Below are 16,588 nucleotides of genomic sequence, written 5' to 3' on the forward strand. Positions count from 1 at the left end.
TGAAGAATACAGGGAAATCACTAATATTTTTCATTTTAAAAATGAGATAAACAAAACTCAAGAAACATACTTGGCTTTTGTCAGCTCTAAGAACCAGGAAGACCTGAAGCCTGGGCTTGTCCCAGGGTGTTCAGACTCCTTGTTCTCAAGTCTTCACACAGTTCAGCTTTGAGCTAGGGAGATCACAGAAGGTGCAGGAATCAGGCAGAGCCCTACAAGGGGGGTATTCTGAACAGCAGCAATCCAACGAACGACTTGGGAGATAAACATCAATAATGACTAAATTATAAAGAAAAGTCAGTGATGAACAATATTCTTATTGGGAAAAAGAGAATGTTCATTTTCTATTATATAGAAAATGAGAATGATCTTACTAGATTGAAGAACATCAACTCTGAAACAAGAGGCTGTGCCTCCCAACAGCCTTGTTCTCTTCCTTACCCACTGTGGATTTGTCATCCATGAACATGTATACACTTTTATGGGGAATGATTTATAATTTTGGCCTGCCCTGTCATTTGGGCAAACGAAGTCTGGTTGTTTATCGACCATCAGACAAAGCAGAATATCCTTCCTCTTGTCTTTGATATACTTTAAGATTTGAAGGACATCATTCCTATTTATTTCAGACCAGAGATGTGCTTAGGGCTTGGTGAACAGTTTTGTGTTCTCCTCAAACACGCTCCTTCTAGTTTTATAGACTTTGATCATTTTCCCGAGCCAATATCTTTCCTGGCAAGAATCGAAATCAATTTAGTCTTTTCTCCCAGCTTCCAAGAGCATTCAAGTTGTTACATTCTGGATGTTCTCCAGCTCAATTATGCCTCTTTTGAACTTTGTTGACTAAAACTGCACGTAATCTTTCAGGTGTGGATGGATTGTAGCTTCCACTAGACACTGTTATGTCCTTTGCTGGAGGATGTCCAGGGGTTTGATATCCTCCTTGGGCTGCAGTATCACCCCAGTTGGGAACCCCTAAGTGAGAGCTGACAAAGACACCAGGCTTAGGGGGTAGTGCTGTGGTTGAGTACTACTCTTCCACCAAAAAAAAAAAAAAGAAAAGAAAAGAAAAGAAAAATCTGAGTCACCTGCAAACTCAGGGACTTTTCTGAGTGTTTCTTCCTCTGGGTCACCAGTAAAAATGTTGAAACAAACTGAACATTGATAAAAGTGCCTGCTTATAGTCCCAAGCTGTCTGCCCCCAGTAAATTGTAAAATTGAATTAAATTGAATTAAACCAGTTCAAACTGTGTTCCTAAGTGCAAGGTCAAAACTCACAAAGGAAACAGGAATCTCTCAAATAACTACATGCTTTCAGAAAAATAGCAATATTTTGTTAGCATGATAAAGAATCTCTATTTTAAGTAGCAAAATCACACTTATTGTTAAGATATGTGTAGCATTGTTATTAAAACTTCAAACAAAACAAAGAGGCTGTCTATAGCCATTCAGTCATTTGACAAGTATTTATTGAGTGCTACTATATGCCAGGTATATGCTCTAAATGCCGGTGATATGATGAGAATTAATACACGCTCCCCCAGGATGGACTTTACATTACTTAATATTATTCTGGATAATGCTATTAAACTTGAAACAGAGTTAGATAGGAGATATGAATATTGTTCAATTATGTGATCCCTTGTTAAGGAGAAGATTGAATTAAGGAAAAATGATTGAAATAGATATGAAGTTGAGTAACAGAAGTAAATATAATGCACAAAATCAAAAATTTGTAAAGATTATCACAAAATAAATAAATTTTAAAGATTATCACAATCAGTTTATATATATACATATATTTTATATCTAGGAGTAACCTTTTGCAAGAAATGTAAAAGGCCCCATTTGGAACCAAAGAGTGCTCAAACAAAGAACATTCAAAGAATAGTAGCAACAACAGAAAGCTCTTGGAAATTAGAAATATGAAAACAATGAGGAAGAAACAACAGAAAGGTTGGAAAACAGAGCTGAAAAACCTTTCCAGATAACAGAGTAAACAGTCAAAGAAAAGAAAAATAAGAGGAACAAAAATAAGATAGACAGCTCTATTTGGAGGTTCAGCAACCAAAGAAAGAGTCCCAGAAAGACAGAAAGAGAAAATGCAGAGGAAGAAATCATCAGAGAAGAAGGTCAAGCAAATGTCCCAAAATAAGACTGTAGTTTCCAGACCACTGAGTGTCCAAAATAGGACCTGAAAACTGGCACACGGTAGACACAAAATTACACAATTTTAGAACATTAGGAATAAGAAGCTTCCAGAGACAGATTAGATTTTCACATTCAAAGTCAAGAATTAGTCTTCTCAGCCGAGATACTAGAAGCTATAGTGAAATGCAGAAAGATCAACAACCTTCTGGGCGGGGAATTCTGTTGTGGCAGAGACATGCGATGCTTAGAACACCCAAGTGCTCCATTTCCCAGCCTCCTCCAGCTGAGCTTGGCCTTCCAACCAATTCCAGCCAACAGGGTGCTCACAGAAATGACACGCATCACCGCTCTAGTTCCTGTTTGCCCTGCCACAGTGACACAAAGGTCCTAAGTTGAGACGGTGAAGCCACAGGGGGCATCCGGCCAGGATCTGGAGCAAGGTGCTGAAAGAAAAGAGCCCCTGAATCCACTGAGGATCTTATCTCAGCAAGACATAAACTTGAAGGAGGGAAGCCATTGAGATTTTGTATCACCCTAACCTAGCCTGATCAATATCGATAGATTTCCAATCTGGAATTTTACAACCTTGCCAGGCTATTAGTCAAGGGTAGAACAGCCATCTTCAGAAAGGCATTATTTCAGATAACTTCCATACTACGCACCTTTTTCTCAAGAAGCTACTGGAGACCAAGGAAGGAGAAAGGTATGTAGAAAAGGCAGAATAATTCGTTCCCACTACCCTGCTCCCCCCCACCACAACCAGGATGCCAAAGTCCAAACCTCCAGAATCCATGAATTTGTTTCCCTACACGGCAAAAGGGATCTTGAGATGGTGAGATTACCCTAGACGACTCGGATGCACACAACATAATCACAGGGGTCTTCATGAGTGGAAGGGAAATGGGGAAGAGTCAGAGTTTGAAGATGCAACGATATGGCTTTGAAGATGGAGGAAGGGGCCACCAGGCAAAGAACAAAGGCGGCCTTTGGAAGCTGGAAAAGGGAAGAAATGGATTCTCTCATAGAGCTTCCAGCAGGAACACAGCCTGGCTGACTCCTTGACGTTAGTCCAGAGCCACCCATTTCAGACTTCCGTAAGATAATACACTTGTGCTGTTTTCAGCCCCCAGGCTTGTGGTAGTGCATTACAGCAGCAGGGGGAAACTCTTGCAACATGGGGTATAGGAAGTGGAAGCCAAGGCTGAAGGGGGGCACTCCCAGACACATCTGGGCTGGAGGCTGGACCCAGATCGAAGCAGGCAAGAAGGCCCAGGAGAGACATCTACAACCTCGCTAGTGTGTTTGGAGGCGCTGGGATACGCTGCTGGAAAAAAGTCTCGCGATAACTTGGACGGGGAAGAACACGTCATAGCGGCCGCACCGCCCCTGTCAGTTGCCTGGTGGCAGCAGTAAAAACACTGAGCATTGGGGCAGCCCAAATAACACACACTGGGTTTAGGAGGAAGGGGCTGAAAAAGGGGGATGAGGGTGGGGAGCAATGGGCTGTCATGAAAGTGCTATAGCCGCCCATTTCCAGCAGAAGGAGGTCAACAGAGGAAGCCTAAAGCTGAAAAAAACCCAGAAAGCCGCATAAGCCAGTTAGTTATTCAGAGATATGAAAGCTGATTCTTAAAATTGGTTGAAAGAGTGTAAAGATACTATTTCTGAACAACAGAAAGTAATGGGGAGGGTGCAGTCAGGGGTCACTTCTTCACAAGCTAATGAGCCATTTGGTGCTTTAAACTCTCGGCGTTACATATATGCGTGACTTTGATTACACATAAAATGTACATACAAGGGCCGGCAAAACATTTGCAACAAATGATACATAGGCCTTCATATTCTTAATATACAGGGAAGATTGGGCAGGATGGTGAAAAATGCTTTGTTATGCTTGCCTCTGAGTGGTGGCATAATACGTGATTATTCTTTCCTGCTGCTCTATAATTTTCTGTACTTCCCACATCAAAACAAAATAGGAGCATGCATAATTTTTAAAACAAAAAGAACTGATCAGATGGTCAAGGAAGAAATAAAACAAGCAAAAAGCATTAGGTAACTATATTGGAAGCTGCAAAAATGTTTAAGTTACTACAACTTTGAAAACCCTCAAGCAGTTGTTACCCTGCCAAAAAAAATGGCGGCCTGAGCTTTAATTTACTAAAGCAATTTCTTGATTAAATATGCTTTCCAACAACAATTTGCAATTTAAAAATTCCATGCTTCATTTAAAGCGCTTTATTTTTGTTAAAGGCAGCCCAAACCTGACAATGCATTAAGTCTGTGATTGTGACTGGTGCGGGTTTGGATAAGGTTTGGAGAACATTTTATCACCAATAACTGGCCTGTGGGCTTTGAGGAGTGGGGTGGGGAAGATGCTAAGAGAACAATTATATAAACCACCACGTATTTTTAGACCTGTGGCTTCACAGATTTTTTTTTTTTTAATTAACAGAAAAAGACAGAAGTGGAAGATACACTTAATAGTACTAACCATTTGTTGAGTAAGAAATGGATTCATTATGTTCTTCTTGGGAAGGAGTGAACACATTACATGCTCATAAAACTGATAAATTTAGAAGTACTGTTTCTGAACTTGGACACAGATTTCCATGGAAAGTTGAAATCTCAGGAGGCCATTGGCTGGGCCAAAGCCTTCCATACTAATGATTAGAGGCTGTGATGAGTTCAATGGAAGGGTGAAGGAAGAATACAGGTGACTTACATAATACCTATTATGTAAGGCTGATTTGTTCCTGTTTGGCAGATTTCTCTTCTTCTTCTTCTTCTTTTTTTTTTAAATCTTTTATATTATTAATTATCCATCTCAAACAATATACCTAAGTATAAAGTTCTTCAGGGTACCCACTGAACTCAAATGCTCTTAGAATTATTTAAAAATAAAATACTCGAGTCATAAATTTTCCTATCATTTGCTATGATTAAAAAAAAGTGAGAGGGTAGAAGGGACTCCTTCAAGGTCATGCTTATCTGAGTGAAACTGATTCCTAACTCCCAGCCTCATTCTGTTCTGCTAGTTCTTTCTCTAAACCTAATATATTTATCATGAATCATTAAACACAAACCTATTACCCAGTGCAATTGATTCATCCATAAAATGAAAAGCGACTCCACTTTTGTAGTGTTTTTTAAAAAGGACTGTGGGTAAAGCCAGGTGTGGACACAGAGAACAATATGGGCTTAAGAAAAGCTGAATGCAAAAGGTCATGGAAGGCTTTGCTTTCTGTTCCAAACCAGCCCAAGGAAGAAAGGGGGCAACCACAGAACCTGAAAGTTCTGAAACTTCATTGTTTCTGCCTTGGATAAAAATAAGAAGATCTAAACTTTGGAGAATGCCATTTTTTTTTTTTCTCCAAAGAAGATCAAACAGTGTGCCACCAGACATGTAATTAATTGCTTTTAAAAATCCAGAGAAAATACAGTTGGGGGTTGGGAGCAAGTCTTATTCTAAGTAATAGCAAACTGAGTTACTGGAATCTGTAAAAGGCTGTTTATAAGCAATACCTGGAGTACAGAAGAACCCCTGCTGGATGCTTACTTATGTTTGGTGCCTAAGTTCTTCCTTTAAGCTCACAACTGTACAAGATGGATGGAACCATCTTCTTTTACAAATATAAAACTGAAGCTTAGAGAGGCGAAATGTTTATTCTAAGGAAACTAGGTACATAGTAGGATCTGAACCGAGGTCTGACACCAAAATCCATGCTTCTCAGACTCCTGGCCACCAAGAGAAATTACGGAAGTTGGAATGAAGACTTTGGGACATTAAAAGACTCACATGTTTTAAATCTCAGGGGTGGACCCATTGGGTAGGTTGGATGTATGTCTTCTCTGTCTCATTATTTTTTTTTATCTTTGGAATATTTCATAATAAAAAGATAACTATAAAGAAACTTCATTGTTTCTGCCTTGGATAAAAATAAGAAGATCTAAACTTTGGAGAATGCCATTTTTTTTTCCCCAAAGAAGATCAAACAGTGTGGGTCTGGGGGTATTTACAACAGGATGAGATGGAGCTCTAAAACCAGAAGGCCCGCTTAGCAGCAGCACTGGCTTCAGGAATTGTTGTCAGACTGGAAGCAGCTAGATGAAGTAGGCCAAGCTCACATCCAAGTCTGTGCCCAAGATTTATTTTCTTCTTGCAGATCTTAACAGACAACAGAAAAACATGGTGGATGGCCACGTCTGTACGCTCAAAAATAGGTTCTGAGAGATAAAATAAGAAATTACTTTTCCTTTTGAATCTCAGGACTGTCTGTATAGGGTCATTTACACTCAAGAATATCTTGATCACAAAACCGTGTGCTCCCATAGTTTTTGATTCTTTAAAACCTCCAGATGCAAGTAGACTGTAAAGTATTAGATAACAGAAATGATCTTCAACTATTTTGTGTCTTTCCAATCCTTTGCATAAAGTAGGCACTCAAAAATTAATTGATACTAAAGGGAAATTAGTTTCTGGGGTGGTTTGGGAGATAAAAAGGACTAACCTTTACTGAGCAATTGTTCAATGTCAGACACCACTATGTATTAGACAAATGTCATTTCAAGTAACATCACTCCTCATTCATTTGAAGATTGCTTGCTCAGCATAATAAATTGTAAAACTTCTTCTAATGAACCCATTTTTAAATAGAATTTTGGATACTAATACTACATAGAATGTTACTTTATATGGAAAAAATAGTATGTATTATCTTATATATCAAAATACTTTTATATACAAATGTCAGCATCAGCATATATCTTAACCATCTATGTATCATCAGGATGCACTGCACCCAATTTTAGTTTTTTTGGGTTTGGGGGTTTTTTAACAATTCTAACTATTTGTGTGTATTAACATTTCTTTTTTTTTTAAGATTTTAATTATTTTACTTATTTGAGAGAGAGAGAGAAAGAGCGAGCGAGCGGGGGAGGAGCAGAGGGAAAGGGATAAGCAGGTCCTATGCTGAGCGCAGAGACCATGGCGGGGCTCAATCTCATGGGCCAGAGATCAGGATCTGAGCCAAAATCAAGAGTCAGAGGCTAACCGACTGCACCACCCAGGCACCCTTGTGTATTTGTATTTCTTGACATCATTCTTTTTTAGAATGTTCCAAAGAAAATACACCTTATTTTTCAATAAAGAGAATAAAACCCATTCTACCCCATAGTTATTGTCAAATAGGTCCATATTATTACAATTATAGAATATAATTATAATACTAAATATAATTACCATATAACAGGGTCTATCAGCCTCTCTAAAAAATTTAAGATTCACTATGGGATCTTAATGATTTTATTTTTTTCTGTATCTTGAGACACTTGCTTTCTCATCATCCTAGAATAATTACCTACCAATTATGCATCAATTACTCTCAAATATGCTTTAAAAAGACAAAAGTAGTAGAAAAATTGAAGAATGATGGAATGGCTGTAACTACACTGCTGTTCAGTGATTACTGGAATGTTCTATTCTGTTCTGTCCAATACACTAGCCACCAGCCACAGAGAACCCAGGGAATTTGATACGTAGTCAGTGCAAATGAGAAACTGAATTTTTTAAAAATTTTCATTAATTTAATTTCAATAGCAGCATGAGCCTAATGGCTACTGTCCTGAATAGGGTAGGCCTGGAAGAGTAAGTCACTGGCAAAATACTCCACTATTGCATTGCTCTTTGTATTTTACTGTGTTGTCCAAGGATTGTGTCATCTTTCCAAAAGATATAAAAGAAGGCTGGAGACACCATCTTTGTAGTTTGCTTTTAACTTTCATGAGAGTGGAGAGTTTGGAATTTTTATTCCTGCCTATAATGACAAAGAGAAGAAAACTGACAGAGGGAGAGGTTTTACAAGGGTTGGCGGAACCAGAGATGAATGCTGGAGTTAGACAGCAGCACTTGCAACTCTAATCATGACGATGATATTGATCGTGAAAGAGAAAACCACAGACTCTGAGCCTTCAGATGATGACATCCTGGATTAGTTCTCTCAAATTCAATAGTTGATGAGGAAACAACATATATCTAAGGACAAAATTTATATATATATATATTTTTTTTTTTAATTAACTACATTTATATATATTTATACATATGGTGTTCTCATGGAGTTAGTCATCAAGCAGAAGGACTTCATCAAACAATATTTTGCATCAGGAACCTGGACAATCCTATTTTACTAAATGAATGTGGGACAGTATTCTCTAACCTTTTATGATATTTGTACACCAAAATGTATTATATATGCAGTCTATAAATGGACAAATGCTGAAGGTAGGTATGTATACAAAAGAGACTGGGAGGGAAAAGATGAGGTAAAAATTAAACATTTACTGGATTGATAAAAAAATGTTTAAAGGTTCATTGGACTTGGATAGTAAATGGTGATGACTATTTTTTTCTGGTATACTAGAGTTAAAACTTATCTTGTAGTTAATCTACCAGATAACTATATGAAAGAGTAAAATTCCAGAAATAAGGTAAAAATTTATTATATTTCTACTTATATAGGTAATCTTGAAATGGTTAAAATAGACTCTGGGGCTACACAGCCTTGGGTTATGATTCCAAGCCTAGTACTGAGAACATGACCCTTGGCAAGTCATTCAGCTTCTCTATGAACTAGTTCCCTCATCTGTAAAATAAGGATTAAAAATTATTTCCTCTCTTGGAAATTAAAAAATACTTTAAGACAAATGAAAATGGAAACACAACATCCCCAAATCTTTGGGAAACAGAAAAGTAGGTCTAAAGGGGTAGTTTCTGGCAATACAGGCCTAATTTGACAAACAAGAAAAATCTCAAATGAACGATCTAACCTTACCCCTAAAGGAACTGGAGAAAGAAGAAAAAACAGAGCTGCAAATTAGTAGAAGTAAGAAAATTATAAAGATTAGGATGGAAATAAATAAAATAGAGACTAAAAAAAATAAAAAAGATTACTGAAACTAAGAGCCAGTTCTTTGAAGAGATAAACAAAATTGATAAATCTGTAACCACATTAAAAAAGAAAAAAGAGAACTCAAATAAATAAAGGCAGAAATCAAAAAGAAGTAAAATTCAACACCAGAGAAATACAAAGGATTTTATAAAGACTACTATAAAAAATTATATGTCAACAAACTGGACAACCTCAAAGAAACAGATAAATTCTTAAAACACACAATCTTCTGGGGCACCTGGGTGGCTCAGTTGGTTAAGTGCCTGCCTTTGGCTCAGGTCATGATCCCAAGGTCCTGGGATTGAGACTTGTGTTGGGATCTCTGCTCAGTAAAGAGGCTGCTTCACCCTCTCTCCCACCCATCATGCTCTCCCTCTCCGAAACAAATAAAATCTTTAAATATATATATATAATCTCCTAAGACTGAATCAGAAAGAAATAGAAAATCTGAACAGACTAGTTGCTAGTAATGAAATTGAGTCAGAAATTGAAAAACTCTCAAGAAACAAAAGTCCAAGACCAGATGCTTCACAAGTCAATTCTATCAAACATTTTAGGAGGAGTTAATACCTATCCTTCTCAAACTATTCCAAAAAAATTGAAGAGGAAGGAATGCTTTCAAATTTATTCTATAGGGCAGCAATACCCTGATACCAAAATCAGACGAAGACACTACAAGAAAAAATTACAAGCCAATATCCCTGGGTGAACATAGATGCAAAATTACTCAACAAAATATTAGCAAACTGAATTCAGCAAGATATTAAAAGGATCAAGTGGGATTTATTCCGAGGATGCAAGGATGGTTTGATATCTGCAACTCAATCCACACAATACATTACATTGACAAAATGAAAGATAAAAATCATATGATCATTGCAGTAGATGCAGAAAGAGCATTTGAAAAAATCCAGCATTTATTCATTATAAAACACTTTCAACAAAGTGGGTATAGAGGGAACATACCACAACATAAAAAATGCATATATGACATATCCACAACTAATGTCATATTCAACAATGAAAAGCTACAAGCTTTTGCTCTAAGATCAGGTACAAGACAAGGAGGCCTACTATAACCAATTTTATTCAACACAGTATTAGAAGTCCTAGCAACACCAATCAGACAAGGAAAAGAAATAAAGTCATCAAAATTGATAAGGATGAAATCTCACTAACAGTTTCACTATTTTCAGATGACATGGTAATAATATATATAGAAAGCTCTGAAACTCCACCAAAACACTACCAGAACTAATAAACAAATTCAATAAAGTTACAGGATACAAATTACTATACAGAATGCTGTTATGTTTCTATACACTAAGAACAAACTACCAGGAAGAGAAATTAATAAAACAATCCCATTTACAATTACAAGAAAAGAGTAAAATAGATAGGAATAAAGTTTACCAAGGAGGTGAAGGACTTATACTCTGAAAGTTATAAGACACTGATGAATGAAATTGGAGATGAAAGAAATTGAAGGGAAAATATACCATGCTCATGGATTAGAAAAATTAATATTATTAAAATGTCCCCACTACCCAAAGCAATCTCTACCAAAATTCCAATAGCATTTTTCACAGAACTAGAACAAATAATCCTAAAATTTATACAAAACCACAAAAGACCCTGATTTGTTAAAGCAATCTTGAAAAAGAAGAACAAAATGAAGTCATCACACTCCTGAATCTCAAACTGTCCTATAAAACTACAGTAATCAAAACAGTATGTATGGGCATAAAAATAGGCACACACATCAATGAAACAAACTACAAGAGGCCAGAAATGAACCCACCATTATAGGGTCAATTAATCTACAATGCAGGAGACAAAGATACACATTGGAGAAAAGACATCTCTTCAATAAATGCTGCTGGGAGAACTGGACACTACATGCAAAAGAATGAAAGTGGACCACTTTCTTACACTATACACAAAAACAAACTCAGATTGGATTAAAGACCTAAATGTGAGACCTTAAACCATAAAACTCCTAAAAGAAGACATAAGGAGTAGCTTCTGGGGTGTCAGCATTAGCAATATATTTTTTTTGGATATGTCTTCTCAAGTAAGGGCAGCAAAAGCAAAAGTCAATTGGCACCATAACAAACTAAAAGCCTTTTGCACAGAAAAAAAATATATATGTATATATATGTACACCAACAAAATAAAAAGATAACCTGGTGAATTAGAAGATATTCACAAATGATATACCCAATAAGGGGTTAATATCCAAGACACATAAAGAACTCACACAACTCAACACCAAAAAACAAAGAATCCAGTTTAAAAATAGGCAGAGGGCTTGAATAAGCATTTTTCCAAAGAAAACAAACAGAAGGCCAACAGACACATGAAAAAATGCTGAACATCACTAATCATCAGGGAAATACAAACCAAATCCACAATAAGATAACACCTCACATCAGTCAGAATGGCTAGTATCAAAAAGACAAGAAATACCAAGTGCTGATGAAGATGTGGAGACAGGGGAACACTTGTGCATTGCTGTTGGGAATGTAAATTGGTACAGCTACTACAGAAAATAGTATGTAGGGTCCTCAAAAAATTAAAAATAGAAACATGATATGATCCAGCAATTCCAGTTCTGGATATTTAGTCAAAGAAAACAAAAACACTAATTTGGAAAGTTATATGCACCCCCATGTTCACTGCAGCATTATTTACAATAGTCAAGGTATGGAAGCAACCTATGTCCATATATTGATAAACTGGTAAAGAAGATGTGATATATATGTGTATACACACACACAAACACACACACACACACACACACAGAGGAATATTACTCAGCCATAAAAAAGAATGAAATCTTGCTGTGTGTGACAAAATGGACAGATGTAGAGGATCTTATGCTAAGTGAAAGTGAAGTACGTCAGACAAAGACAGATACTACATAATTTCACTTATACGTAAAATCTAAAAACAAAATAATTAAACCAATAAAACAAAAACAGACTCAAAATACAGAGAATAAACTAGTAGTTGCTAGAAGGAGAGTGTGGGGTAAGGGGTGAAAACATTGAAGAGGATTAAGAGGTATAGGCTTCCAGCTATAAAATAAGTAAATCACGGGTATGTAAAGTTCAGCATAGAGAATATAGGTCAGTAATACTATAACTTTGCATGGTGACAGAAGGTTAACTACATGTACCATGATAAGTATTGCATAATGTAATAAATTCCAATCACTACAATACAGGTTGTACACCTGAAACTAATACAATATTGTACGTCAACTATCCTTTAATTTTAAAAAATGATTTCCTTTCCATAGGGTTTTACCAAGACTAAATTCACATGCAAAATTCTTTAAAAAAAAAAAAAAAGATTTCACTTATTTATTTGAGAGAGAGAGAGAGGGGGAAGGTCAGAGGGAGAAGCAGACCCCCCCATTGAGCAGGAAGCCCGCTGTGGGATTTGATCCCGGGATTCCATGATCATGACCTGAGCTGAAGGCAGTTGCTCAACCAACTGGGCCACCCAGGTGCCCCGTATGCAAAGTTCTTAGCAGGGAGCCTGCCACTAGGAAAGGACAGACACCAGCTATAGACAGTGCTTTTATTTTTCTTGAGTTGCTTAGACCAGCTCTCCTTATCTATCAGATTTGGGACCCAACATACATGTATGAAACAATCCCCACATCCTATTGGCTACCACCCGAATTTATCATTGCTGTCACCAGCTGCTTGTGTGGGGACCCACGGGCCAAGTGAAGTGGAGCAGGAAAAGATAACAACCCTCAGAGATCAGGTTGCTCTCGGGTGTCATGAACTGCAGAAGCAGCTGCAGAGGTCCGAGCAGCACGGGCTTTCCTGCCTGACCCTCATCTTCTCTTGCATGAGAGCTTTCTCCCTCCATTCCCCACCCCCCACCCTGATCTTTAGGTTGAGTGGGCATTACTCTAACGAAATAAAAAAAATACAAAAAAAAAATAAAATTAAGAGTAAAAATCTCTTGAAAGCTCACCATCCAGAGAAAATACTACTATTCTTCCAGGCTTTTCTCTGTACACACATATCCCATACACACAACTTCATAGGAAGTGTGATTGCACAATCCTGGCCGCTGCATGTCTGTTTTTGTTCTCAAGAATATCCTTTTAATTCATTCAGTAGAGATCTATGTGTTCATTTTTAGCAGGGCTCTAACCTTAAACCATGTGTTCTGCGTGCACACAAAACGGTAGTAAAAAGTGGTTCACAGAAGAAAATACTAACATCTGCCTTTAAATAATGACTTAGATTAAAAATGGAGGTGAGCTGTGAGATTAAAGCAGATTTTAAAAACAAGTAAAAAATTCAGAGGCTTTTTTTTTTTCTTTTAATGAAAATTCTGGTGAGAAGGAAGCCCTGGGCTCTGTGTGCTATGTGGCACACACCCCATTCCCTAAATGGCTATTACTTGTGGAATGTGAAACTCGTGGAATGAACTTTTAATAAAATGAGAACTCGCCTGTAAAACTCAGTACATTTTCAGGGTTTAAAAACCTTATTTTATCTAGATCACAGCTCTTTCGATCTTGGCATCAGAAAGTTATTTATGAATGCTAAACAAGTATGAAAATGGTGGGTCTGCCCTCAGTCTTGCTTTCCCGTGCCAGGCTGGGGGTGCATTCTGGAGGCCACACATATGTGAGTCCGTCTCCTCTGGATGCCACCATGGTCCTGGAGACCCCAGGGGTCGATGGACCCAACTAACCAAGGCCCAACTTCAGGGGGCATTCAAGGGACCTTAATCTGAAAGTCTGACTTTATCATTTCTGGGATTCATTTCCACCCTGGCAGAAGTAATAAACATGGATGAAAAGATGTTAACATACCAACATTATTTTTACTCATTTTTGTATTCTTCTTATTTTGGCTACTGCTTAGGAAGTCAAAACAGTGTTTTTGCTACTCCACTCCTAGATAATGAAAATACAGTTATAGTAAAAAAATCTGTCACATTCTGCTGGTTGACGGAGATTATATTCACAATTTTGAACTTGGAATAGAATTGATAGAAATGGATTGAGCCTGAAAGTGGTCTAAAATGATCTGATATGACCTGATCTTTTCTGGGTGTCACAGGGAGCTCTGGCTGGGCGTGGGGGAAGAGGGAGGGGTAAAGACCAGGCTGCAGGGGTGGGGGAAGGCAGAACCAAGATAACCTTCACACGGACAAGGGGAGAGAATCCAGCAAATACAGAATCCAGGCACCAAGGATACTAGTAAAGAGGTAGACAGGGTGGCCAGCTCAGCAAGGTCAAGGACCCTAGGCAGATTAAGGAGGTGGTCCCAAGCCAGTTACCAAGGATCACGTCAAGAAGGCAAGTTTATATGAAGTGGGCCTGGGTCTCTCTGCTAGATAAAACCCCATTTATCAAACCTGAAACCCTAAATAGTGTCCCAATATGCCACTGAGACAAACAGCTGATGGGTCCCACACAGCCAGCCTCACCCCCATTCCCTGCAGAACATAGAAAGTAGGGGGCGGTTTGCTGGACTCCTCTTGGGAGAGAAGTACAGTTAGTGGTGCAGGAACCTAGCAGGGCATCCACACCATTCTTCTCCCCCACACCCATTCATCTTCCCTTCCAGACTGTTTTCCAAAGAAAATTTGTTTTCACTGTAAGATGAGTTACAACAGTGAGTCATCATTACATGACTAAGTAGCCTTTATGAAATAAGCCATACCACTCTCTCTAGGCCATCAGCAGTAAAAAACAACACAGAAAATGTCCAGGGACATTGTTTTCTCTAGATTCATGGCCTTTAAAGCAAACATGGTCCCAAGAACAGCACCATCAGCAACACTTGAGAGATTGTTAGAAATGCAAGTTCTCGGGTCCTACACCAGACCTACAGAATCAGATACTCAGGGGTCTGGGCCCAGCAATCCGTGTTTTAGTAAGCCTTCAGGAAACCCTGGGGCAAGCTCAAGTTTGAGAACACTGGCTGAGTGGAAGAAACCTGGGCTGGGAGCCAGAAGACGTTATTTAGATTCCAGCTCTGGATTCCATGGTCCAATTCAGTGAAATTTAATGAATAGTCACGATGTGCTACTGCAAGGGTGTGGGGATGCCAAGAGGAGCTAGACATGGTTCTTATCCATGGATGGTATCGAACTTTCATATTCTTTTGCTCCTTCAGGATAGGGCTTATTTTGTTCTGTCACTCTTGTTTTGTTTCGTGTTTGTATTCCCGGTGCCCGCCAGCATCATAAGCCCCCACTATATATGCAGTGGACCAAGTGGCAGAGCTAGTCATAACTGTGATAAATACCACTGAGCCATTCATCAATAATCGTAATGTTCCTCCAGTCTAGTTAACATGAGCCACTGTTTATTTAATGCTTATTGCATGCCAGGGGCTGAATGTCATAGATCAGCTCATTGGATACTGTTAGATGTCCTGTACTGTGGGTACTATGGTTAATCCCCCTTTGCACATAAAAAAACTGAGGCTCCTAGTATTACATAGTTTGTCCAATGTCATACAGTGAGTGGCAGAGCTGGTGATGCCCCCAGGAAGACCTTGTTCCAAAGCTTATAGTCTTACAAAGAGTAGAGTATGTCTTCGAATCCCACAAGCTCAAATGCCAACTTTGAGATAAATTTCCAGCCTCTAAGCTTACTGGGTGCTTAAAACTCTACTTTGTAGGTCATCATCATAAGTGATCCAACACTGTCTTCATTATTCTCATTCTCTGGTATATCGATTGATGTTCACTGAGCTTAAGAGAGTAAATAGTAGTGGGGAACTCCACTAAGAGGTCACTGGACTATTCTGACCCTTAAAAATCGGCCAAAACTGCTTATAGGTTCTTCTCCTCACTCTATGTCAAAGATGAACTTGATGTCTGTCATCTACTTTCCTGTAAACAATTCAGGGCCAGGAGGGCTCTGGTTGGGATTGTTGGAGGCTGTAGGGACTGAGAAAGGAAAGGGGATCTATGCCACAGGCAAAGACCTTACCTTACTAGGAGGCGGTCCATGATCATCCAAGTAAGTGGAATTTCCTAGGGGAAGAAAGAAGAAAGTTGGTGAATTGATACTTTTAAAGCCAAAGTGATTTTAGAGCAAAGTCATTGAAAACAAGCATCCTAGGTATATCCCTGTTTAGACAATTGTACCAAAGAACAATGGGTTATTAACTGCCAGTTTGGTGGGATTTTGTCGATATCACCATGCTCGATTACAGGTCCAACAGTTACAAACACTGTACATACGTTGGTGTGTGTGCTCACATACAAATGCAGAAATACGCACCACAGTCCCTCACCCCGTATCTGTTGAGTTTATTACAGACCAGTGGTTCTCAGTGTGTAACCTGAGATGATGCAGTGTGCAATTGAGTGATGCAAACCTCAGTGTGCATCAGAAGTACCCGTGGAGCTTGTGAAACACAGACTGACTGGGTCCACAGTGTCTCTGAGAATTTGCATCTCACAAGCTCCCAAGTGATGTTGATGCTGCA

At 38.5% G+C, this 16,588-nt stretch overlaps 1 protein-coding gene across 1 annotated transcript in view; it reads right to left on the bottom strand.

Annotated features, from left to right (window-relative positions):
• UST (uronyl 2-sulfotransferase) overlaps positions 1–16,588 on the bottom strand; it is a 293,697-nt gene that overhangs the window by 164,757 nt on the left and 112,352 nt on the right. Inside the window, exon 2 of the mRNA XM_032339286.1 lies at positions 16,087–16,130. Within this exon, the coding sequence (XP_032195177.1) occupies positions 16,087–16,130 (44 nt within the window). The remainder of the gene's footprint in view (positions 1–16,086; positions 16,131–16,588) is intronic.

Source organism: Mustela erminea, chromosome 4 (assembly GCF_009829155.1).
Source record: "Mustela erminea isolate mMusErm1 chromosome 4, mMusErm1.Pri, whole genome shotgun sequence".
Classification (NCBI taxonomy): domain Eukaryota; kingdom Metazoa; phylum Chordata; class Mammalia; order Carnivora; family Mustelidae; genus Mustela; species Mustela erminea.